Source organism: Hirsutella rhossiliensis, assembly GCF_020360975.1.
Source record: "Hirsutella rhossiliensis strain HR02 chromosome Unknown scaffold00005, whole genome shotgun sequence".
In the NCBI taxonomy this organism is placed as follows: Eukaryota; Fungi; Ascomycota; class Sordariomycetes; order Hypocreales; family Ophiocordycipitaceae; genus Hirsutella; species Hirsutella rhossiliensis.
The window spans coordinates 6,078,514-6,102,404 of record NW_025408671.1 but is presented as its reverse complement, the minus strand read 5'-3'; the positions used below and the strand labels follow the sequence as shown (position 1 = coordinate 6,102,404).

Here is a 23,891-nt window from a genome sequence, read left to right as displayed (position 1 = left end):
AACCTTCTTTTAATAGACCGCACCTAAGCCTACGCCTCTACCTACTCTATAATAGTTATATAGCATTTATAGTTACTCTTAGTTTAAGTTATAAATCGTATAGAATATTAGCGTTATTCTATCCTTAAGATAAACTTTATAGTCTTATTAGCTATATTTAAGTAACCCTATCTTAAGTTCTTCCTTTAAGAGTTTATTATATTTCTAGTATTTTTAAGGGATATTCTTTATTCTATTTTATAGGCTTTATTCTTTCTTTTAATAGCTAGTTTCTCTTAACTTAAGCTCTTTATTAATTTATTTAAGGTCTTTCCTTAAAGTAGTAATAACTCTTTAAATCTTTATATTATCTCCTTTATTTTATTTATATTAAATACTAGGTTATATAGCTATATTAGTTAGTATATAAGTCTTATTAATTAATTTTACTATATTTATTAGTTTAGTTACTATTTTTATTTATATCGCTAAAGCTTATAATAATTTACTTAAATAGTTATCCCTTTTATCTTCTTTAATAGCTAAATTATTATAAAATTTTATTTTCTTTTAAATATATTAGTCCTAGAAACTTATATCTTTATTTTAATATAGTAAGCTACTTTTCTAGTTAATTAGTAAGTTACTCTCTTATAGCTATAAAAGTCTTAATATAAGGTTATATTCTTTAATATTTATAATATTAAAGTTAACTTATTTATTATAGCCCTAGATATTAATATCGAGGTAATTAATCTCTATATTAATAATTCTATTATTATAGTTAAAGGCCTCTCCTTTAATATTTATAAGTTTATATAGATCTTTCTTATATCTTTATAAAAGTTAATAACGATTAATAACTCTAAGTAAAATATAATTACCTATTATACTATAATCTAAAAGTATATATATATAATATCCTATAATTTAGATATTTAATACTATTTAGTTACTATAGCTTACTATTACTATATATAAGGTCCTTAGATATTATTATATTATACTAGTCTATAGCCCTTTTATAGATAGTATACCTTATTCTTTACTTAGTCTTTATTTATTTTATTTAGGTATTCTTCTTTAATTTATTATTAAAAAAATTTCTTTATATTTTTATTATATAATATTATATTAAGGCTTAAAAGACTAATCTCTTATAGCTAATTAAAGATTTCTTATTTCTTAACGCTATATTATTTATATTATACTACTTTATAGTTAATTATATACTATACTTTATAATTCTATTTATTTTTATATTAAAGGTTAAGTTTTCGTTATATATCTTTTTATTTCTTATATAGTATCTCTATATTAATTTTCCCTTAGTTAAATATACCTTATAGCCTTTATATATATTACTAATAATATTTAAGTATACTATTATATTATTTATATAATATATATACTTTTTTATATTTATAAACTCTATAGTTTATATATATATATTTATTATAATCCTATTTATTATATTTAACTTATTATATAAGCCTTTAAAAGATTAATAGTTTAGATACCTTAAGGTAAGTAGCGTTATACTATTTCTTTATTTTAGTATATTTATAGATTTTATATATCTTTAAAAGATATCTCGTTAATAAACTATAATTATTATAGTATTTAAGTAGTATATTATAATTAGGTTATAATAATATAACTTAGTTATTTAGGGAGTATTAATCGATTTTCTAGTAGTTTAGTTCTATACTTAGGTAGGGTTTTAAAAGTACTTATCCTTTAAACGTAACTAAGAAAGTATTATATTATACCTTTATCTAAAAGTATATTATATAATCTAAGTAAACGTATAATATTTATAAAATATACTTATAGTACTTATAAGTAAGTAGTATTTATAGATTATCTTTAAATTCTTTTTATAGTTACTATTCTTATTATAAAGCTATAAAGGTATTAAATATAGCGATAGCTATAGTATAGTTTTATATAGTACTAGTTAATATTAAATTAATATAGCTTATTAGTTTTCTATAAAAATCTAAGGTATTTATTAGGTTTTAATTTTAAGTATTTCTTTAAATTTTTTAAGTATAAAGTATATTCTTTAATTATAGTATTTTCCTTTAATAATAAGGGTAGTTCTTATAAAGAGAGATATAAGAAGTATATAAAAATATATAAAGGTAAAATTAAAAGTAAGGGGTCGGATAGGTAGGGTAGAGAGATTTAATTCTCGCGGGGGCAGCAATAAAGGTAGGGGAGTAATTATTATATTGCCTTTATTCTCCTTCTTTCCTCTATCTAACGCCCCTCTTTATACCCGTCTAGCATCTTAATTAATAAAGAAGATCCTACTTAAAGAAGCTACTAATATCCCTTTAACTACTAAGCTTTTTACTGGTTTTTCCCCTCCTTTTTAGCCGTTACCGGTATATCCGTCTTATCTCTCGCTACCTCTATAGAAAGCCATCGCTACTTCTACTTCCCCTTATACCCCTACCCTCCTTTCTATACCTCTTTTTAGCTCCTTCTTCCTTCTTCTATACCGGGTGTTTTTTAGCTTCCTAGGTCCCTTATACTAAGGGATATCTCTAAGAACTACGAAATCAAGCTACGCTTCGCGATATACCCCCTTAGCTATAGCCTGCCCTTATAGAAAGGGTAAAGCTAAATACCTAGGCCGGTAAGCGTATAGAGGAGGTCTTAGTCTATACTTATCCCCTACTTAAGAAATCCGGGTTTTAGCCCTAGGCTCTTTTAGACCTACTTTAGGAAAAGGGGCCTTAAGGAGGAAATTAAGTCCTATAAGAAAGGGGGGCTTCTCTAAGGACAAGTCCCTAAAAAGGGGCCTTTAAGAAGAATAAGTCCTAATTAAGCTAGGGGCCCTCCTTTAGGATAAGTCCTAATTCCTCTCTTTAGCTATAGACGTCTCCTTCCTCCTACGTGCTATTAGCTCCTCTCGTAGACTCTTAAGGCGGGCTTCTAAGGATAGCTTCTCTCGAACGTCTTCTAGCCTAATTTACCGTAAAAAGACAGCTAGCTTCTACTTTAGTAGGGGCTTCGTAAGACCGTCGGCTTTTATTAATACCGTTAGAACCTAACGGACGGAAATAAGTCCCCTTTAGACCTCCTAGCGTAACTAATACTAATAGATATTAATATACTATAGCCGGGTCGATAGCTTACTATTTTCCTCTATAAGAATCTATATAGTCTACGTATTATTACATTCTATAGCTAACGGGGTTAGGATTTATAGTCGTAGAGATATTAGTAGCTAGCTAAGGAAAATCGCCTCCTTTAATACTTCTAAAAGAGCTAGTAGCTCTGCCTCTATACTAGAAGTCGTAATAGTAGCTTACTTCAAAGCTCTCTAAGTAATAGTTCCTTTAAAAAGGGATATAATATACTATTATAAGCTCTTTCTATCTAAGGAATTATCTATAAAGGACGAATCGCTTAAATAAAGGAAGATTTCGGTAGCTTATTTCCTTCCCTGCCCTCCTAGGCGTAGACTATATAATCTCGTTAAATAGAGATAAAGGATAGCTTTATCTACTACTTCTTAATGCCTAGGGCTAGGATTCTAGTCATGCCTAGCTAGCCGGGAGACCGTAAAAGAGATATCCGGTCTAGTAGAAATAGCTAAAAAAAGCAGGGAGCCTACCTTCTATTAATATTAGTGTTTCTCTTACTCCCTAGCTTAAAAGGATAGATTAAGTAAAAGCTCTTCGTCTAATATAAGCGTAGAGGGAAGCTTCTTATCGAGGGAGTTAAGGAGGAATTTATAAGCGACCTTATCGATATAGGCGTCCTAGGTAAGCTAGATAGTCTATTAGGACCTATTCCTAAGGATTTATATCCCTAGGAACTACTTTAGCTCCCTTAGCCTAGTTATCTTATACTTTTATTATAGGCCTTATATAGCCTCCTTAGTAATAGCTTCTTCCTCTTTTAGGTACGCTTAAATAATATCGTTAACGTAGAAGAAGACCGTGATTTTACCCTTCTATATTATATACGGTTCCTAAGGGACTTTCGTAAAGCCTAGGGCTTCGAGGGAACCTATTAAATGCTATTACTAAAGAAGGGGTAATCTTTATAGTCCGTATAGAGCTTTCCTAAGCCATAGAACGTTTCCTAGCTATTAGAAGCTTAGTAGAAGGCGTATATAAGTAACTTCTTCTTCTTCCTTAAGTAGGCAGTTAATAAAAGCGTTAACTATATCTATCTAATCGAGCTTAAGGTCGAATTCTACTACTATAGCTATAAGGGTCTAAAAAGACATCCTTATTAGGGTAGTTGCCCTAGTAGGAAGATCCCCTTATTCCTATTAATTCCTATAGATAACTAGCCGGGCTTTATATTTTTAAAGGAAGCTATATTTATTAGTCTTATAGATAAAGACCTATTTATAGCTAAGGACCTATTTTCCTCTTCCTTTTTCCTTAAGGACCTCTTTAAAAGACCCTATCTCTTTATATAAAGCTAGGTAGTCTTTCTAGGCCTAAAAAACTAGTCTCTAAAGGGGTGTTTTTCTAGCTGCTTTTAGTTTGCTAGTAGGTCCGGGAGGTCTCTTTTATATACCTTCCTTGCTAATAGCTATAGCTTAAAGAGCCGGCCTACTATAAACGCTTTATAGGAACCGTCTTCTATTAGCGTTAGATAGAAGTTAGAAAAACGATTAAAATAAGGGAGAGGTTAGTCTTCTTTAATAACTATATCGGGCCTTATACCTTCCTTTACTTCTCGAAGTAAGGATAAAAAGGCAGCCGGGTAATCCTTTAAGAGAGGTGCCTTTCCTACCCCCTTAGGGGTCGAGACGGGAAGACTAATAAAGAAAGCTGCTTTTAGATCTTCTTCTTATTCTATAAGAGGAGGCATAGGGAGGTAAGCGTATTCTAGCTCTACCGCTTTCCTATAGTATCCTTCTTTATCTAGATTATCTAATCTAGCAGCTTCCTCTTTTTCTTCTTTCTTAGAGTCGGCGTTATCCTCGACTACTTCGACGTCGGTTTCTTTTTCCGTTTCCTTATCTAAGAGCTCTTCTTAAGACTATTAGAAAGGGGGGATTTAAATCTTCTAAATTAGCTAACGTTATAAGAATAAGAGGGGCTATTAATCCCTCTTTCCGTCGAAGAAGCTAGATTCGTCGAAAATTATATCCCTAGTCGAAATAACCTTCTATAAAAGAGGAATCTAAATCCGGAAGATATTTATAGAATTATAACTAACGAGGTAACTAATAAAGGCTCTAAGATTAAGCTTTCTTTTCTTCTTCCTTTTTAGCTACGTATTAGTAGTTATAGTATATACCTTATAGCTATAGGCACGAAGGTAGGCTAGCGAGGCCCTCTTTTTCGTAAAGAGCTTAAGGGGGGATTTTTAGTCTATTCCTTAGGTAGTCCCTCTAGGGGTCCGGTTCTATAAGTAATAGGCGGTCTTAATAACTTCCCTCTAAAGGTCGTATAGAAGCCTTATAGTAAGTCTTATTATACGGGCCCTTTCTATTATAGCACCCCTTAATCTTTCTACCCCTCCGTTCTAGGCTTAGGTATTTAGTACTAATAGGAGGGGTAAAATTCCCCCTTTTCGAATCTAATTTAAGATATCCTTCGTAAATAGCTCTCTATTAGACCGTATCTTCTTTACCTCGTAGCTAAAGTAGGATTTTATCTAGTTAACGAAGTCCTAGAGGGCAAACTAGTTATACTTACTTAGGTAGGTCTATAAGAAATAAGGGAAAACCATCCCTAAAAAGGCATCTATAAAAAACATTACCCTAACGAAGCTTTCCTAGTCCCTAGAGACGTCGGTCTAGTCGACCTAAATTTCCTTATACGGCTAGTCCGGCCGTAAAGGCGTTCGTCTAGAAATTCGTCTCCTAGTCTTTCCTTAGCTATAGTATTTATATTCGACGGTCTTTAGGCCCCTTATTCGTACGCCTTATTATTAGCCTAGCTTATATAAAGCTAGGGGGCCCGGGTAACTAAGTCGTGCATACTAAAGAATGCCGTCTCCTTAGGCTACTAAAAGAGGGTCCTTTATAGTAGACCTATTCCTCCTAGTAGGGAAAGCTAACTTCTTAAGAGGTTCCTTTCTAAGGATAGGTCGGAATTCGAGAATAAATTAACCGAATTTTTCCTCGATAAGCCTAATAGTCTGATTCTTCTAGACTAGCCTTATAGGCTTAGACGTTATATCCTAGAAGATTCCTTCCTCTTAAAGAAAGCGGAAGGAAATTAGGCTCGTTAAAAATCGAGGGCAAAAAGCTACCCTTTTTCGTCGAAGAATTTATATAGACCCGTTAGGTAATTTTATCGTAAAATTCACCCTTCTATATCCCTCTATCCGCACGGTTAATTACCTAGCAATAAGATATTCCCTTCGTGCCTTCTTAAAGGACCGGAATTATAAGAGTATATTATAGATATCGAGGGAAGTACTAGAGTTAAGGATAGCTTATTTTCGTAGGGGATAATTAGAGGGCTCTAACGGTTGGTTTTAGCCTTATTAATCCGTAGGGAAGATAAAGGCCGGATTTACTATACTAACGATTTTTCCTTGAATTTACGGCTCGAATAAGGGCGGCGGCGTTTATTACTATTTCTTAGTAACCCGAATCTCGTCTATCTTCTTCTATAACGAGGGGTCCTCCTTAAGAGACTATTATATTATTTCTTATAGCTTCTTTAAAGGGTTAAATCCTTTAGGTCGGTTTTCCTTAAGGACCTACTAGTATTATAATAATCGATAGCCTAGGGATTTATAGGCTAGGCAGCCGTTTCGCTTAGTCTTTCGTTTCTTTAAGGAATCCTTATCCCGATCTAGAAGGTCTGCTTAAAAACCCCCCCTTTTTACCCCTTATTGCTAATTTTAACGAAGAGGTTCGATTTCGACTAGTTCCTTAATTTTTCGACTAACGGACTAAAAGGTCTATTAAGGGACTAGTCGGGCCGGTCTAACTAACGGGACCGGGGCCGGGCCCGGAGTAAGAGGCGGAGCTAGGCCTAGGGCCGTAGCTGCAGTTAACGACGGCGTTAAGGCTCTCGAGGGAGGAGGAGCTAAAGGAGTAATAGCCGCAGCAGCAGCAGCGGGGGCCGTAGTAATAGGGGCTATAGGTCGAACCGTCTAGGTCGAGTACTAGCTACGAAGGAATAAGACTACTTATTATTATACTCGAGCAGCTTCTTTGTCTAGTTCCTAGCTAGCTTCTCGAAAGATAGTCGAGTAACCGTTACTAATAGGCTTTATTAGTAGAGATATATCCTATAGCTACTAGCCGGAAAGAGCTTCTATTAGGAAGTATTAGTTAGCTTCCTCGAGGATCTCTTCCTACTTAGCTAGCTACGAAGAAGCTAGTAGGTTCCTAGTAGAAAAGGCTCCTAGGTGTACTATATAGGTCTTTATAATACGGTTAGTTATATAGCCCCTTAAGGGAGCTATCGAGGTCTCGAGCTTTAAAAGCTACTACCTAGGAGTCTCTTCCTCTTAAAGAGTAATTAGCTTTATAGCACTAACGGATTCCGTTATCGCTATACGTATAGTAGTTAGCAGCTTCGTCTCGTAAAGGTATTCCTTACGATAACTCTCGTAGTTACCTAAGGTAGCAGAAAAAGCTCTCTATTATGCTAAGGTTAGCTCGGAGAAGAGGGAAGCTGCCTCTATAAAGTCCGTTGCCCTAGGACGAAGAGGGGGCTCGAGAGGGTCCTACTTATTAGAGAAGACTAAATTATAGATAGTTCTATCTATACGAGCCTATAGCTCCTTTACCTACTTATCCTAATCTTAGGGCTCTATAAGAATCGTCCTATAGACCGTAGGGACGGTAGAGGAGTCGTTTCTCGATATCGTTACGGAAGAGGGGGGGCAGAAAAGTTAGTTAAAAATCGGCTTCTTTAGTAAGAGGGGTAAAAGGAAGCTACGAGGGATATAAGAAAGGTGCCTTTTATAGCAGCCGGAAGGTATAGGAATTCTATTCCTCCCGGGCTTATAACTCTCGCGAAGAGAGATATAAGAAGTATATAAAAATATATAAAGGTAAAATTAAAAGTAAGGGGTCGGATAGGTAGGGTAGAGAGATTTAATTCTCGCGGGGGCAGTAATAAAGGTAGGGGAGTAATTATTATATTGCCTTTATTCTCCTTCTTTACTCTATCTAACGCCCCTCTTTATACCCGTCTAGTATCTTAATTAATAAAGAAGATCCTACTTAAAGAAGCTACTAATATCCCTTTAACTACCGAGATTTTTACTGGTTTTCCCCCTCCTTTCTAGCCGTTGCCGGTATATCTATCTTATCTCTCGCTACCTCTATAGGAAGCTATCGCTACTTCTACTTCCCTTTATGCCCTTACCCTCTTTTCTATACCTCTTTTTAGCTCCTTCTTCCTTCTTCTATACCGGGTGTTTTTTAGCTTCCTAGGTCCCTTATACTAAGGGATATCTCCGAGAACTACGAAATTAGGCTACGCTTCGCGATAGTAGTAGTATAAGTTTATTCTTATCTTTTATTTCTCTAAGTATTTCTTATTTTTTAGAGCTTATATTATCAATACTTTATTATTCCTCTTTAAGTTATTATCTATTTTATAAATTTAACTTATTTCTAGGTTAGTTAAGCTAAAAGTAGCTAGCCTAAAGTAAGGCTAGGCTAGGCTTAAAGAAGCTTATCTTTAGTATAAGCTAGGTATTATTTATTATCTTAATATCCTTTAAGTCTTAGTCTTAGGTCTTAGGCCTTCCTTCTAGGGTCTTTAAAAGGCGTTAGCCTTTTAGAGCTTCTTCTAAGCGGGCCCTAGCCTCTAAGGTACTTATTTCGGCCCTTAGGTTAAAGGGGGGGGGTTATAGGGGCCCTCCTTAGGTCTAGGCCGGGGTCCTAGGTCGGGTCCGGGCTAGGTCCCGTTAGCGGGGGGCATATACCCTTAGTTAGCGAGGGCGAGGAAGAGTTTTCCACCCGTATAGGGGAGAACCTCACCTAATTCGCAATCTTCGGCAGCATATTGCGCACCCGCTAGTAGCTACACGAGGCTGCACTTAGGGGGGCGTAATACGCTATTCGCGACGGTTCCAAGCGTATGCTTTTTTCGTGTTTTAGGCTTGGTTTCGAAAAGTTAGCCGAGAAGACGTGATGGTGTTTTAGGAGGGCTGAGACTATTAGGTCTGCTAGGCATGACTGTGGCCTCTTATGTCCACTCTCCTTAACAATACCTTTACCTAGCAGAATGCTGCGCCGCGTCATAACCGGGGACGTCGTTCAGCGGCATCGTCAACGGTCCCGCGTGGAAAAAGGCAGTCATCGTGTCCATGGCCTTTAGCCAGGTCCATGGCGGTAAAGACAGCACCACGGGCGGCAGAAAGGACGAGTAGGCGTGTACGGGCGTGCAAGGGTCGAGGATGGCGCCGAAGATTGACCTGCGCGAGTTGCATCGGTCGTCAAAGCGCGCCGCGTCGACGATCCTGCTGGAATCGTTGTATGGAGGCTCTGTCGGGAAGGGCGCTTCCCAAAACAGTGCGAAGAGTGGACACTCTTTCGTATTCAGTCGCCTCAGGGGTTTCATGTCGTCTTTCTCTGGCGCAAAGAAGGTCAAAATCAGGTCGATATTGATTTCGTCGGTGCCGGGGGCCGTGGTATCAAAGTAGCCAACCAACCCGTCGTAGGCTGCGTCGCGGTCGCCCAGCCGGACCTGGAACTGGTAGAAGGGTGTCTGATCGGAAGGGTCGGACGGCTGCGTCAGCTGACATTCCGGGCTCATCACCTCGCTCCTGGTGCTTTGGATCTCGAGCGGCGGTCCGTCCAGCTCGAGGGACCAGCCCGTGTTGTGGAGTGCCAGGGGCTTGCCGACGATGGAGTTGACGAACTGCGCGTAGGCGCTTGGGGCCGCGGGGAGCTTCTCTTCAGCCGTCGTGGCCATGTACCAGAAGCCGCGTAGGTACTCCGGGTCTGCCAGCTTGGCCACGAGGGCGTCGAGCTGCCGCGTGTCGGGATTCGGCTGAGCGTCCTGGTCAGGGCTGAAAGGCAACCACGTGGGCGAGCTGAGCGTGCCCAAGGGCCCGCCAAACCGTACCTCTCGGTAAAAGGTGCCGTTGGGCAGGAACAGCTGGATGCCGTAGTCGGCGTAGTTGGTGATGAGCCAGCCCCAGATGGGCGTCTCCCACTCCGTGACCGGGCGCCACTTGGCCGAGTCGCCTTCAGGGCTGCTGCTCTTCTGGGGGCGATGTTTGTCCTCGTCCGGATCTTCGGCAATGCGCTTGACAAACTCAGCGTTGAGGCGACCTTTTTGATAAATCTGCGGCGGCAGCTGAAGAAACTCGCACTGGTCGACCTTGTCCTATATCACCGTATTGGCGTATACTTTACCATCGTCCAGCTTGATGGTCTGCGGCTCATAAAAGTCGCTGATGCAGGGATACATGGGAGGGGGACCCTGCGGCCGCGGGCTCTGGTCAATGGCCATCAGAGACTGCCCAAACTTGTCGATAATGTTGAGCTTGCGGAATCTGCAGTACGAGTAAGCCACCATTGGGTACCAGACGGAGAGATTGATAATTACCTAAACTGCTCATGTGTCATCGGCTTAAACGGACAAAAACCATCTTTCAGAAAGTTGGCCAGCGTCGCAAATGGCGTCAGGGCCGAGTTCCCCTGAATCAACTTGATGTTCTCGGCGGTCAATCCAGCAGCATCAATCACTGCCGTCGCAATTGCGGTGCTTGACTCGCCAGTAGGACCCACTATCTTATTCTCGGGTTTGATGTGGCTGCCTTGCGCCCGAGTCGCCAGGCCGCTGGCGAGGCCAGATAGGGGCGACGATAGATACGACAGTTGGCCGACGTTCTTAAGTAAGTTGGCGCGGTCTTCGGCTGACAGATATTTGTTGAGAATATCCGGCGGCGTGTTCTGGAACAGTTGCTTGATCTTGGCCGCGAGCGAGAAGCTGGGCTGTGGAAGGATGAGCACCCGTCCCGAGAGCACGCGCAAGTCCCGCTTTCCGGATAGGGCTTCCCACAGCGGCGGCGGCTTTTGGTTGTCCGCTGAAGGAACAGTGATGCTGTAGCGCGCCCCTTCGTTGGCCGAAAGCCGAGCTGTGTGTTCGTCCAGCTTCCAGTAGTCGAAGGGAACGTGCTGGTACTCGACCTCCGACTCTGCGTACAGAGGGAACCAAGGCTGGAGATTACCCCACAGATCGCGCCAGCGCTCATCCGTGGTCAGTTTGTCGTGAAACTGAGGGTAAAAGATGCCTTCGGCAGGCGACCCAGAGTCGTCGCCGCCAGGCCGGATAACGTAGAATTCGGTCACTAATGCCACGGCCGGTGCCTTGAAGACGTCTGGGAGCTGATTCTCAAGCAGGCTAGAGAGGCTCTTGAACAGACCGGGTAGATTTGAGGAAGCGCCATCCTTTGGGGCGAGGGTCTGAAACGGCGCGCGTACAGCCACCTTGTTGAGATAGTCCGTGGGCCACCCAGACGTGATGCCGCCAATGAGGACAGTTGGATCGTTTGCGCTGTAGAAGACCGGAACACTCGCCGGCTTAGCAGTCGCCGATATATTTTCAACAGTGGCGTCATTTGGATGCAGGAGCTCCTCTTTACGGTGTCCTGCAGCTACTGGATGCGGTCCTGCAGGCCCTTGATGTGGCTCGACAGGTCTCCTTCCTTCTTCTTGTACTCTTCGTTTGCCGGGTTACCCTAGTTGCCGCTATTATTGCTGGGTCACTAACATACTTCCACCAGAGGGAGAACATGTCCCAGCGGTATTGCCTCGCTGCCATGCTACACGCGTCGAGCAGCGTTTGGGTCTGGTTCAGCTCGCGTTGCTTGAGGACGGCCGGTTTCTTGGGCTCCAGGGGCTGCGTCCCACCCTAGCCACTGGCGCCGTCCGGACCCGAAAAGTAGTATCGCGTCCCTCCCGGTGAACGGTTGAAAGACCAGTTATACACGGTATCCTTGGCCTCGCGCTGGGACTCGACACCATCGTCACGTGCTTGAAGCAGCGACCCGAGGGCAAGGATATCCTCCTCTAGTTTGTCAATGCCCCCGGACTGGTCTCTGCGGGCGTGGCAGTACGACAACAGGGCATCCATGGGAGTCGTGCCCACCGAGACCGCCGCCTTTGTCTGATCACGCAGGCGGGCGTTGAACGCATCGGCTGGCACGTCCTTGGGCTTGTTCTCATGGTCCCAGATGACATTGTACATGGCGCCGTGGCATAGGATGCGCAGCTGGCTCATGGCATCGAGCCAGGGGTCTCGATTAGGCGCCGTCTCGCTGACGCCGTGCAGCGTCATGAAGAGGGCATCCAGGCTGGCCCCATGCGCGACGCTCTGGCCTGACTTCCAGAGCGGGTCGGTGTCTTCCTTCCAGTGCCAGCCGAGCACGTAGTAGCTGGCCTTGGCCTGGGTTAGGTACTGGGGCTTCTTACTGCTGCCGTACTCGAAGTTATCGAGCACGCTGAAGACATTGGCGTTGTGCATCTGGAAGTCGGCAAAGAGCTGGTTACCGCTGCGCAGGAGGCTGATGCTGGGCGGCTGCGCGCTGGGACCCTCTTCGCCAGACCAGTCGGCTAGGGGCGTTTTACACCCGATGAAGACCTCGGCCTGCTCCTCAATGTTTACATCGGAGCCTGCGTGCCCGACTACGAATAGGGCCACGTTGGTTTGCAAGTCGGCATCGACCGGAATGTCCTCTAGGGACCACAGGTAGTCGCTCTCCACCACCCATGCCTCATACTCACGGTCTGCAAAGGCCGGCTTCGCCTCTACCGGCTAGACGCTGTCGAAATCGAGCTTACGAATGACAATCCACCGAGTCGGTGGATCGACAAACTCGGGGGTCTCGTTCGAGGCAGCGCCGCCGCCGTCACGAGCTCCGGGGACGCCCAGTCCGCGCCGGAGCAGCTCTTGTCGGCGACGACGCTCAGGCACCGACTCGCCGGATGAGACGCCCGCGCGGTAGCAGCGCGGCAGCGTCCAGTGGATGTAGACTCCGTGGCGATGGCGCAGGGGCTGGGGCTCAGGACGGCCGCCCAAGTCCGTCAAGCGCGAGTAGACCGAGGCCGGCGCCGTGTTGTGTAAGTCGGCGTGGTTCTGCACATCGCTCTGAACCAATTAGTTATCCAGGCGCAAAAAGGTGTAATTGGGTTGCGTGATGGGACAGATGCGCACAGTATCGTCGTCTTCGGCGCCTGTGCCGCAGACGGATGGGTTGAGGACAAAGACATCCAGCTGCATAGGCACCAGGACGGCCTCGAAGTCGGGAATGTTTGAAGACATTGCTGCTGCCTGGAGGAAGTATGTTTGATGAGTACGTGTATGTGATGGGTATCACCAGTATCACGATCACGAGAGTGCACCACACGACTTCTCTCCAGGTGAGCCGGCTATTGCTCAACAAAGCCTGTCGCAATGGTTTATAGACTATGAATCAGCACGTTTCGGCAGGCCAAGACTCTCATGGGCATCAGTAACAACATCTGGGCTTTCCTACATGTAGACGGACACGAACTCCTGGCACGCAGATGAGGCTTCATTCGGGATGTCCATGCCTTTCCCGTCTCCTCCGACTCACCCCCAGTCGATATCGTCTCCTCTCTCGTTCTACGGCAGGTTGTGCCGCGGTCGCAATCTCTGGGGGTTGTAACACATGCTGCAGGCAGATATTCAGCTCAATATATCCTCGCCGTTGCACAACATATGAGCTGTCGGTCGATGCGAGAAAGTCGGACAAGCATAGACTGTATGTATATTCGGCTGAAGGATGTGACTTCTAGTTGATAGCACCCTTACGGAAGGAGAGTCGAGATGGAGGTCCTCAACAGTAAGGACATACGAGACAGCGAAGCATGCATATTGCATTAGGTTAGCCTGCTCAGTTTCGCGCTAAAGTCATATAGGCTTGAGAACCTCTCTTCACACCCTTGAGTGTCCATCTATCACATTGCACTAGGGTGTTGCAACTCCCTGTTCAATGGCAACGCGGCGCCTTGGAGCGGATTACGCCTGATCCGAGCTCCAATGGGGGGGAGCTACAAGTCCAGTCTCGATTCCCTTTGCTCAAGCCACCTTCGGCAAGTTCTGGTACTTGCTTTGATGTAGTCACTTCCCGGAACAGCTTGATTCTCTGAAGTCAGTCTCAGCATCGAACCCGGGCCAAATTTCTGAGCCCGCGGCTTGATATCACTCAACTAGATCGAGTGATTTGGGCTCTGCTCATCGATATCGAAGACGAGCATATGCAGCAAACTTACACTTCGACCCAGCCTAGCTCCAGCTTCGATTTTCAGAGAGTTTGAACAACGATCAAGCCCCCCCACACGAACCGCACTTGCACCGTCGGCGAGACATCTCATCGACGAGAAAATTCTCGCAATGGGCGTGTCATCAAGACCCGTTGGCCACACCGAAAGGCCTGGTCGCTCGTCTCGCGCACCCCAAAATGACACACCCTACTACACCTATGCTGGCTCAGCAGGCAAGAATCCCGAGCAAAACATTCAGGTTATCAGCCCAGGCAGCCCGACAGACGAGTTCGTTGCCTCATTGAACGAGCAAAATGTCATTGTCCTGTCTGGCACGCCGAGCCCAACGGCCAGCCTAGACGACTGGGACGAGACCAAGAAATGGTTCCAGAAACTCGACCCAGAGGCCAATTGCTCGCTCAAGGTTAACAAATCGACGCAGAATTTTTTTAAAAGCTTTGAGTTTGAATTCTTGCAGCCGTGGTCCTTGACCTTCAGCTCAGCCAGCGATGTGCTGCTCTTCACCTTTGGTGCCCCGGCCGTGGTCGGCGGAGAGACGGGTAGCAGAATGCAGCCGCTTGGCATCGATGGCGATAGAGAGATGCTAACATGCGGTCTCGACTTTGTCCACACCGAGGAGATCACGGGTACGAAACTCAAGGACCTATTCACATACGCTGACGTAGCCGGCATGAGTGTATACGTGCCAAGCGCGATGCTTGATCTCGCAGTGACACTAACGAATAAGCGGAATGCCCTGTGGTTTGTTCCTGTCTCTGACAAGCGGGTCAACATTCGCCTGCAGTTCCAGATGCCCATCTTTGATCCCCTGCAGAATCTCCTCGCCGACTGCTTGAAAGGCTTAACGCTTAAGGCCACAGACGTCATCTTTAGGAAGCAGACGCTGTTGGCTACGACAGAGGAGGGAGATGAGCCCTTGGATCATGGCGGGTCGCCTTCAGCATTAATTGTTCCGTCAAGGCCGATAACCAAGAAGTGTCAATGGTTGCCGGCGTCGAGTTTTCGCCTTCGACCATCAATTTCACCTTCCTATTTATCTCTTCAAACCCCCTTACTGGCATCCTCAAGTGGCTTAGCTCACTCATTGGAGATGAGACGCTAGAGGACATTGTCAAAAGCATCCTGAACAAGGAGAACGACACTAAAGTGCTTCCCGATTTTACCTTGCGGGGGTTGACTATCGAGCTTAGTGCTCTCAAGGACCCAACGACGCCAAGACTGTCGTCATTTGCCTTTGATATTGAGGTTTCGGCCAACCTTGGTATCGGGTCTAGCAAGAACCCCGTCATCTTTCTCGTTTCGTATAACCGGAATAGTTTCTCAGGTGGACTCGGCACTTTGGCAGGTTAGTTGTGGAATGGTGAGTGATCCCAGCACGAAAGTCGATTGGGCCCACAGGATCCCGCCTAGAAATTGACATGAAGCCGACTGCAGATTTCGATCGGTCCCAGGATCTGGACTGGCTGCCAGACAAGGAGAAATGGACCATTCTGCAGCCATTAGCGTCTCCTCAAGCTGAGGCAATCGAAATCGCAGCTTTGATACCTACTTAGACGGTGGTTAACATTCCCGACACGCTGCCCTCGCAGATAATGCGGGCCTTTATCGAGCTGTCGCAGAACTCCTTCACCATCTGGTGCACCGCCAATGCCGTTCCCATCTCCCCGGGCTCTGTCCCTCAGCCGTGTCTGGACGAGGTGGTGCTGGATGCCTCCTTTGCGTGGGGTGAAAGCAAGCTGTCCACCCTCGACGTGGTGGTCAACGCTATCGTTGTGCCGAGCGCGAACTCGGACGTCGACGTGCCTGCTGTTCTGACAGGATCGTTAAGCTACGACTCATCAACGAAATCATGGGGTCTCAAGGGTTCCATCAAAGGGCTATATGCCTCCGTTTTGGTCGAGTTCCTTGACCAAGACGCAAAGGATCACGTCGGGCCCTTGATCGAATCCATCGCCATCGACACACTGACTGCCGAGTACAAGTACGGGCCTGTAAGCGAGGGGACTGACCAGGACAAGACCAGGGGAAGCAAGTTCATAATTAAGGGCGACCTGCTCATTGCCTCATTTCGACTGAGCCTCAACTTTAGACATGATAGGGACGGCTTCAATATCTCGGCCGCCCTCAATCCGAAGGACAAGGACGCAGGTGCCAAAATTGGCGATGTGCTGGCTGCAATTCTGGGATCGGACATTGAGCTGCCAGACTTTGTGTACAACACGATACTCGTGGGCGACAGAGAGGACGTGTTCAAAATGGCCGTTGAAAAGAGAAAGACAACGGTCAAAAACGTCACCACAAAGACGTTTCAGTTCCTGGCGCAGTTCAACATCAACCAGCTACACATTGACTTTGCACAACTCCACAACACGGAATGGGCCGCTACGGCGCCGTCCAAACGACTGGTAAAGGTTGCCATCAGCGGCTTTACAGGCATCGAAGTCGAAATTCCACTTATCGGTACTTTGACACAGCCTCTCGATGAGCTGTATTTCCAACGGGTTCAGGATCCACCGAGGAGCAACGCCGCGCCTGGACAGCTGACAGGCCTGACTCGCCTGGACATCGATCAGCTCAACAGTAGCTTATCCGACCGGATCATGGTCCGAGACAAGATCAAACCCGATCAGCAGAATCCCAAGGATCTTTTGGCGGCGGGCGGATGCCACTTTGCCGTCATCATCCGCAGCACCACCGTCGAGCGGTCATGTCTGCTCAACTACAACTTTATGAAGCCGAAAACTTCCACCAGCACGACAGGGAAGGCCGTGGTAAGACAAGAGCCGGTACCGACGGCCTCACGAGGCTGGGAAAGGCCGAGGCAGACGATGGCGGGCCAAGTGCTCAGGCCCCGTTCAAGAAGGTGGCAGGACCCCTGTCCATCAGCAGCGTCGGGTTCAAGTACAAAGACAAGAAACTGGCCATTATGTTTGATGCTATATTCCAGCTCGGCCCTATTGGCTCCTCACTTCTTTGATTCAGCCTCACGGCCGAGTTCGATACGCTCCACGATTTCCCCAGAATCACGCCAAATCTCGAGGGCCTTGCAGCGTCCTTTGACAAGCCGCCAATGTCTATTGCAAGCATCATTCGCCATGGCAGTGACGGCACTCTAGATTACTTTGCCGACGGCTTGAATTTTGGCTGGAGGCCGTATGAGTTCCAGGCTGCGGGATTCTACGGCATAATGACGCCCGCCGGCAGCAGAGGCGAGCTCCGAACCGTCTTCGTCTTTGCAAAGCTCACCGGACCCCTCGTCACGCTTCAGTTTGCCGAGATTGCGGCGGTTTGCGGCGGCTTCGGCTACAACAGCACCGGCGCGTGCCGACGATCGACGAAGTCTACCAGTTCCCCTTCATCGCCAGCCTGGGGCTCAGCGGCAACGACAATGCGTTGCAAGTGCTGGAGAAGCTGGTCGACCCAAGGCCGGGCGGGTGGTTCCAGCCGCTCGACAAGGTGTACTGGGCCGCCTTGGGCATGCGGATCAAGGCCTTCCAGATACTGAGCGTCGATGCCGTTTCAGTGGTACAGACAGTTTGGCGCTGCCGTCAATCTGGGTCTCTTCGCAGTCGCGCTTGGCGGTATCCCGACTGCCGATTCGCCCATCAAGCTTGCGCACGTCGAGATGGGCACCTCGGCCATTGTTGATTTCGACTATGGCACGCTCAAGATCGAGACTCAGCTCTCTCCACGCTCCTTTATCCTCAGCCAGGACTGCCACCTTCGCTCTCTACTATTGGTTTGATGCGCCTCACGCAGACCAGTCAAACGTCGGCCAGTTCGTCTTTACCCTCGGCGGCTATCATCAAGCGTATCGTGTGCCCGTGGGATACCCAAATCCACCTCGTCTGAGCATCAGCTGGAGTTTAGGGGGCGGCCTCATAATCTCGGGCCAGGCTTACTTTGCCATCACGCCTAAAGCCTGCATGGCCGGCGGCCGTCTGCATGCCTCATTTAGTGCAGGGCCCATTTCGGCCTGGTTCGATGCCTTTGCCGACTTCCTCATCAACTACAAGCCCCTCCACTTCGATATGCAGGCAGGGCTCTCTGTTGGAGTGGGCTTCAGCATCGATATTTGGTTCATCCACATCCGCATCTCGGTCGAGATCGGGGCCGAGCTTTACCTTTGGGGACCGCCGGTGGTTGGCCGTGTCCATGTCGACTTCTGGATCGCCGCCTTTGACATCAACTTTGGCGATTACTTGCAACACGACAATAGGGTCACTCTGTCCCAGTTCTACCTCCTTGTCCTGCACACGTCATCGCCGGCCTCAATGGCGTCGGCGGACAAGGCGCTTCTCGCCGTGGGCAATGAAAAGGAGGGCCAAGAGAAGGAGCTTAAGGCTGCCCTCTCGCGGCCAAAGAACGAAGGGCACAACTTCCTCGCCCAATCCGGACTAATGAACCCATTCGACAAGCCGGAGCGGGAGCAGAACGAGCCTTGAATCGTGCGTGCCGGCACTTTCAGCTTCGTCGTCGAGTGCAAGATGGCCATCAACGTTGTCGAGACAGATGCGAACAAGGACCCCGCCATCACGTACGGTGACGCGTCCAAGGGACTTGACGTTTTCAGCAAGCCCATGAGGCTCACGAGTCCCATGACATCAACTCTCGTGATACAGGTTAAGCAGGATAACGCGAGCAACGCGGATGAGGGATGGCAGTTTGACAAGTATCTGAAGAGCGTGCCGCGAGGCCTGTGGTCAAAGTGTAAGATTGCCGATGAGTCTGCCAATGAATTTTACCCCTTGGTCAATTTGGCCTGACACGCCGCAGATGACCCAAGCACCGATCCCCGCAACAGCGACAAAAATATCGGTGACCTTCTCAAAAACGACAATGGCGCCATGCCCCTCATGATGGGCGTAAAATTCACCTCGCCAAAGCCGACCGTGTCACCTGACCCCTTCCCAGCATTCAAGGTTGCCGACGCGGACCTGCAGCGCCTCTTCGCCAAGCGGCGTTTCCCTACCATGGTCGACGCCGACGCCGCCTGGGCTCCTGCTAAGCCATTCTCGGGTGCCGACGTCCAGAAGCAATACAATGCCGTGTACAACATGTGGACCAACCCGGCTCTGGGAACGGACGACGCTGGGCAAAAGGGGTTTGTAGGACTTTGGCAGAAAGCTTGAAGTTGGATGGGGCAAGTGGGCTCAAGGATATTGCGGGGGTTCCAGAGAGGTTGAAAAAGGGGTTCATGAATTTGTATGTAGCGGCGCCGCTGTTGACAACGTGAATGTTTTAATCTGATAGCCACTCTGCACTGTCCGGGAGACGAATAGAGACATTAACGAGCCAGCTTGGGTGATCCTAAGATTCTATTCGCTACCAAGTTCGTGCTTGCTAAGCCTTTCTCTAAAATCCCATCTTCGAGGCGAGTTTGAAATAGGGTGGTTGCTAGTAATCTCGTACCATAGAGCCGGAAAGCCCAGATTCTCTGTGATGGATCGATAGTGCTTGGTTTCGACCGTCTCGCTAACGGGCAAAAGTGTACAGAATTCAACAAAAGTCTTTGCGGTCTCAATCTTTAACACATCTAGCCATAGAGCCGAAGTGGAGCAGAGGGCTATCCGTCCCGAAGATTTAACGTATATTGACGAGGACGTGGTATTCCGCTGAGAATGTTCATCGTCAAGGCGGCGAGAGGGGAGTTTGCAGTCGAGTTCCATCATTGGGGTCCATGACCAGGGAGCAGGCAATAAAACACTTAATGACGAGATACGTGCTGTGTTAGCAAATCAAATCGTGATGTTCATTACTACGTAGTCCTCCTTGAGTGATTGCTAGAGCTAGAGCGACTCATTTGACGCTTGAGCCATTTAAAGGTCCATGGGATAAAAAAATGCCCGAATCGCGCCTCTTCTTTCCTGAAGCTGCGGGTTCGTTCTGCCTCGAGGTCCTGCGGGCAGCCCTCCGAGAGACCTCTTCCTCCGCATCCACCATTTGCGCATGTGTTGTGGTATACCCATGATGGAGGAGTGCTTCACCCACATGCTGAGAGCTCGTGTAGAGGAACGTTGGCCATATAACCCGGGCGGCTCCATCGCCTGCCAGTGTCTTCTGGCCGGCCGAATCCTGCTTTCGCTGGCGCCCGTGGATCTTTGGCGGTGGTACTGGTGAGGCGGAGTGCTCTGGGGTGTCTGGAACTGGTGAAGCCGGGAGCGGCTGCCATTCTTCGAAATAGTTGAAGGAAAAACTGGGCTTCACCTTCTCCTCCAGCTTCTGTACTAGCACCCAGTTGCTGCATATCTTATCAGAAACTACCTTGAGGCGGGATTGGAACAATTCTTGGTACTCGTTCGGGACCAAGCTCCCCAGGGCGTCCACCACATCTGCAACAGCGTGCTTGATACATGATTGCCTGCATTGCGCCTGTCTCTCTGGAAGAATCTTGAGCATGACAGCGCGGACATAAGCTTCATGAAGAGGGTCTTGGGCTCCCAGCGCGTTCAGAGCTTTATCGAGTTCAGTCTCGCGAGTCATGTAGGTTGGTCTCCATACATGCTTAGCGAGTGCCCTGCCGTATACAATGAGGGCGGCAGCAACTCTCATTTCTTTGGCGGCTGGAGAGTTGGAGGACGGAAGTGGAACTGCATGCTGAATCGATGGATGGTTCCTGACACTTTCCCAAATCGTGGAATCCACGAGACAGCTGTTGTCTAGATCTGGGCCGAAGGACTCATCCAAGAAACTGTAGGCATCGTTGAACATGGCCCCAAGCGCTTCGCAGCTATGCAAAAAGTATGAGCAACGGCACGTAAATGTGCCTCGCTGGTGCGTGTCTTGATGATACTTACATCCGGTCTCTCTGTGGCTGGAGGCCCTCGAGCCTCACGACAAAAGACTGAACAGTAGCCAGGCTGTCCAGAGCGTTGGTAATCTCGCCGGTCTTGGTGCTGAGATCCTGCCTTGTCGAAGCCAACTCACGGCTCAGCCTGTCTCTCTCCTTTTCGACGTTCTCGAGGGTCTGGATACGATTGTCTTTGCCTTTCAACTGAGTGATCAGGTTCTGGAGTCGCTGTTCCTGCTCTTTCAGCTGAGCTCCCTTGCTCGCTAACTTCTGCTTTTCGTCCTTCAGCTTGTCGTCAGTTCTTTCCTTGCTCTCTACAGCCTGTATGACCCGCTCCTTCTCGGCGGCTACGTCTCGCTCATGCCGACTCCTCTCCGCCTGCAGTTGGGCTTCCTTCTTTGCCAGAGCACCAAGGTTCGTATTGTAGGCAGCATCGAGCTTTTCAAGCTCCTTTTGGGAAGCAATCAGGTCCTGGCGCATATTCTGGAGCTTCTTAAAGCCTTCAGAAGAGCCACATGTGCGGAGCATGGTGAACAGCCCATCGATGGGGTCTTCCATGGCTTCTTTACCCAATTCAGCGGCCGGTTCTTTCTCTTTTTGTGTATTCTGGCTGACCATTGACGACATTGTAAATGGATACAGAATTGCAATTTCGTCGTTATGTCGAGTTGGGAGTTGGACAGGATTGACCAAGACAGAGGCCAAGGGGCGAAATCAAGAGAGGCTGAACATGGTGACCGATGAGCTCTTAACGGCCGGCTTCAGGCCGCATATGCGGTCTCGGAACTTATGTATCGGAACAATGTAGTTGGTCTGTTGGTCGTGGTTCAGATGCATTGATGGTGCGGGGTTTGGTATTATCTTGCAGCCGAGCTACGAGCTCGTGGTGGCGTACATCAATGTCTAATACGTCGCCTTACATTCGCCTGGAAGCTTCCGGGTGAGTGCAAATGCAATGCGATTTACTCCGCGGGTCCTCCCATTTCAACTCCAACGCCCAGCCTGCCCTACACTTGAACCTCCGTTTTCGCCGTTGACAGGCCTGCTTGAAGGCCACCATGAATCCTTCAATCGCGTGCCTTGCTGGAAGACTGGAGCAACTGGAACTGGATATTGACAGATGCAAAGCCTGTGCAATTCTAGGACGACGATGGAGAGAAGACAAGATAGATACACTCGTGTTCGCGCAACTGTCCCCCCCCCCCTCCCTTCTCTAGCTCAGCTGCTACCGATTTAAACCAATAAGTTCTCGCATGAAATGTAATGTAACACATGTATCCGGGTCTTGTCGCCTCGCATAAATAATGCCGGCTGCGTAGCCATGGCAGACACATAGCGAGCGAGCTATTTCTTTGCCAATCCCTGAGCCAGAGTGCGTCCCGATGTACGACCAACACACCTCCTTCGTTATGGTGCACCACCTAGGATGGACGAATGGCAAGTACACTGCCCGACCTCTTGCTGCTTCGTAAACAGAGGCGCGTCCGTTGTGCCACTTGAGTCCTAGATTTGTCGTCCCACACCGCCAGCGAGTCGCTATCCGTGTATGGTATTGGTTGCTTCACTTAGAAATCCGGGTTATGCCGACGCCGCTCATCCCGCATGCGCCTGGGATGCCAACTGCATTACGGGAAGATGCCGTAGCCGTTATGAGGGTGTCAACTCCGAGCCTATTAGCGAGCGCCCGCCTTCCGGTCCGTCGTCATGCCACAATGGCAGTGAGAAAGCCAACGAGCATACTGTTGACATCTCTAGAGTAGGCTTAGTGAGTCATACATGGTGCCTCTGACTGAACTTACATACATATATATATTGATAAATTCGGTGGAAGCCAGCCATTAGGCGCGGAAGGACGCCACTGTACTATATGAGGAGATCCAATGTCGGCAGGCGTCTGACGGGGCGCTTCCTGCATCCGACCCCATGAAGCCATTCTCCCAATTCCGCCAAATGCCATCTCCAGGTTGACGTGCATATTGGACGCCTGCCATGGCCGTCAGGTTCGATGCCCTCTTGCGCATGGCAACCAGAAGCTGAAAGGGAGCGAGAATGCTGCCCGCGACCCAAGAAATCATGTCAATTCTGCAACTGTCAGGCTGGAGGAACAAGGCAGCAAATTGCCTACCTCTCTCAGCCTTGGGCATTGAGGCTCCAGTAAAGCTCCATTAATTCGCAAGCAATGGAACAGCCGAGAGAATTACTCCCCTATTTCTAGAACTTCCGCTACCTGCCCCTCAAATACCGCTGGCCTCACAACAAGTTAAGGCGCCGCCTCCTACCTACCAAGACGGGCCTCGGCCTTCGCAATTCGTTCTATTATGCTCGCTCCGCCGAGCGCCTGAACCCTTGCCTCTTCGTCTTGCGTCCCCTCTGGCCGTTTCCCAGCTGCTACTTCCCAGCCGTCCTCCCGCCGCCGCCGCAGGATATTATGGCCGCCCCCGACGACATTAGCTGCCAGGTCCATGACCTTATGTCCCTCCGCTCCCTGCCATTGTGGTGGGCTCGCGACACGCCGCAGCGGGTATTTTATCGTCTTTATAAGAGTCTATGCGCTGCAGACGGATATATAATTACGTATAAGACTTAGTATTTCTAGCATGGGCCTTTTTTTTTAATATTATTACTCGCATGCAGCCTCTAGGGCCATGGCGAGGCTAATAGGGGCTTAGGCCCCTATAAGCGGTCCTAGCTAGCTATAGAGCCCGGGGGCTTATAACTAATTAGGGAAAGGGTAGCTATAAAGGCAAAGATAAAGGAAAGGTTAGTTTAGTTCCTCCCGCGCGGTGTTTTTCCCCCTTAAGGGCCCTAGGGCCCCTAGGGTACTCCTTTTTAAGCTACTTAGCCGTTCCTATATCTATTTTAGCTAAGAAGGTTAGAAGGGCTTCCCTTCCTTCCTTAAAG

General features: G+C 47.5%; 5 protein-coding genes across 5 annotated transcripts; 3 read left to right on the top strand and 2 right to left on the bottom strand.

Moving 5' to 3' along the window:
- Nucleotides 1–9,155: 9,155 nt before the first annotated feature.
- Nucleotides 9,156–13,214, bottom strand: HRG_06227 (uncharacterized protein; the record flags this gene model as incomplete). Its single annotated transcript, XM_044864698.1, has 7 exons — nt 9,156–10,232; nt 10,284–10,443; nt 10,497–11,447; nt 11,668–11,792; nt 11,883–12,679; nt 12,734–13,040; nt 13,107–13,214. 7 exons carry the CDS (start codon nt 13,212–13,214, stop codon nt 9,156–9,158), a joined length of 3,525 nt encoding a protein of 1,174 aa, XP_044721230.1.
- Nucleotides 13,215–14,309: 1,095 nt separating this feature from the next.
- On the top strand, nt 14,310–15,550 carry HRG_06226 (uncharacterized protein; the record flags this gene model as incomplete). Its single annotated transcript, XM_044864697.1, has 2 exons — nt 14,310–15,085; nt 15,142–15,550. 2 exons carry the CDS (start codon nt 14,310–14,312, stop codon nt 15,548–15,550), a joined length of 1,185 nt encoding a protein of 394 aa, XP_044721229.1.
- Nucleotides 15,551–15,792: 242 nt separating this feature from the next.
- Nucleotides 15,793–18,645, top strand: HRG_06225 (putative transcriptional activator srcap-like protein; the record flags this gene model as incomplete). Its single annotated transcript, XM_044864696.1, has 5 exons — nt 15,793–16,971; nt 17,016–17,128; nt 17,183–17,486; nt 17,549–17,725; nt 17,965–18,645. 5 exons carry the CDS (start codon nt 15,793–15,795, stop codon nt 18,643–18,645), a joined length of 2,454 nt encoding a protein of 817 aa, XP_044721228.1.
- A 42-nt stretch (nt 18,646–18,687) lies between these two features.
- Nucleotides 18,688–19,332, top strand: HRG_06224 (uncharacterized protein; the record flags this gene model as incomplete). Its single annotated transcript, XM_044864695.1, has 2 exons — nt 18,688–18,910; nt 18,977–19,332. 2 exons carry the CDS (start codon nt 18,688–18,690, stop codon nt 19,330–19,332), a joined length of 579 nt encoding a protein of 192 aa, XP_044721227.1.
- A 1,416-nt stretch (nt 19,333–20,748) lies between these two features.
- HRG_06223 (uncharacterized protein) lies at nt 20,749–21,548 on the bottom strand (the record flags this gene model as incomplete). Its single annotated transcript, XM_044864694.1, has 3 exons — nt 20,749–20,763; nt 20,822–20,930; nt 20,998–21,548. The coding sequence occupies 3 exons, from the start codon at nt 21,546–21,548 to the stop codon at nt 20,749–20,751; spliced, it is 675 nt and encodes a 224-aa protein (XP_044721226.1).
- Nucleotides 21,549–23,891: the final 2,343 nt, after the last annotated feature.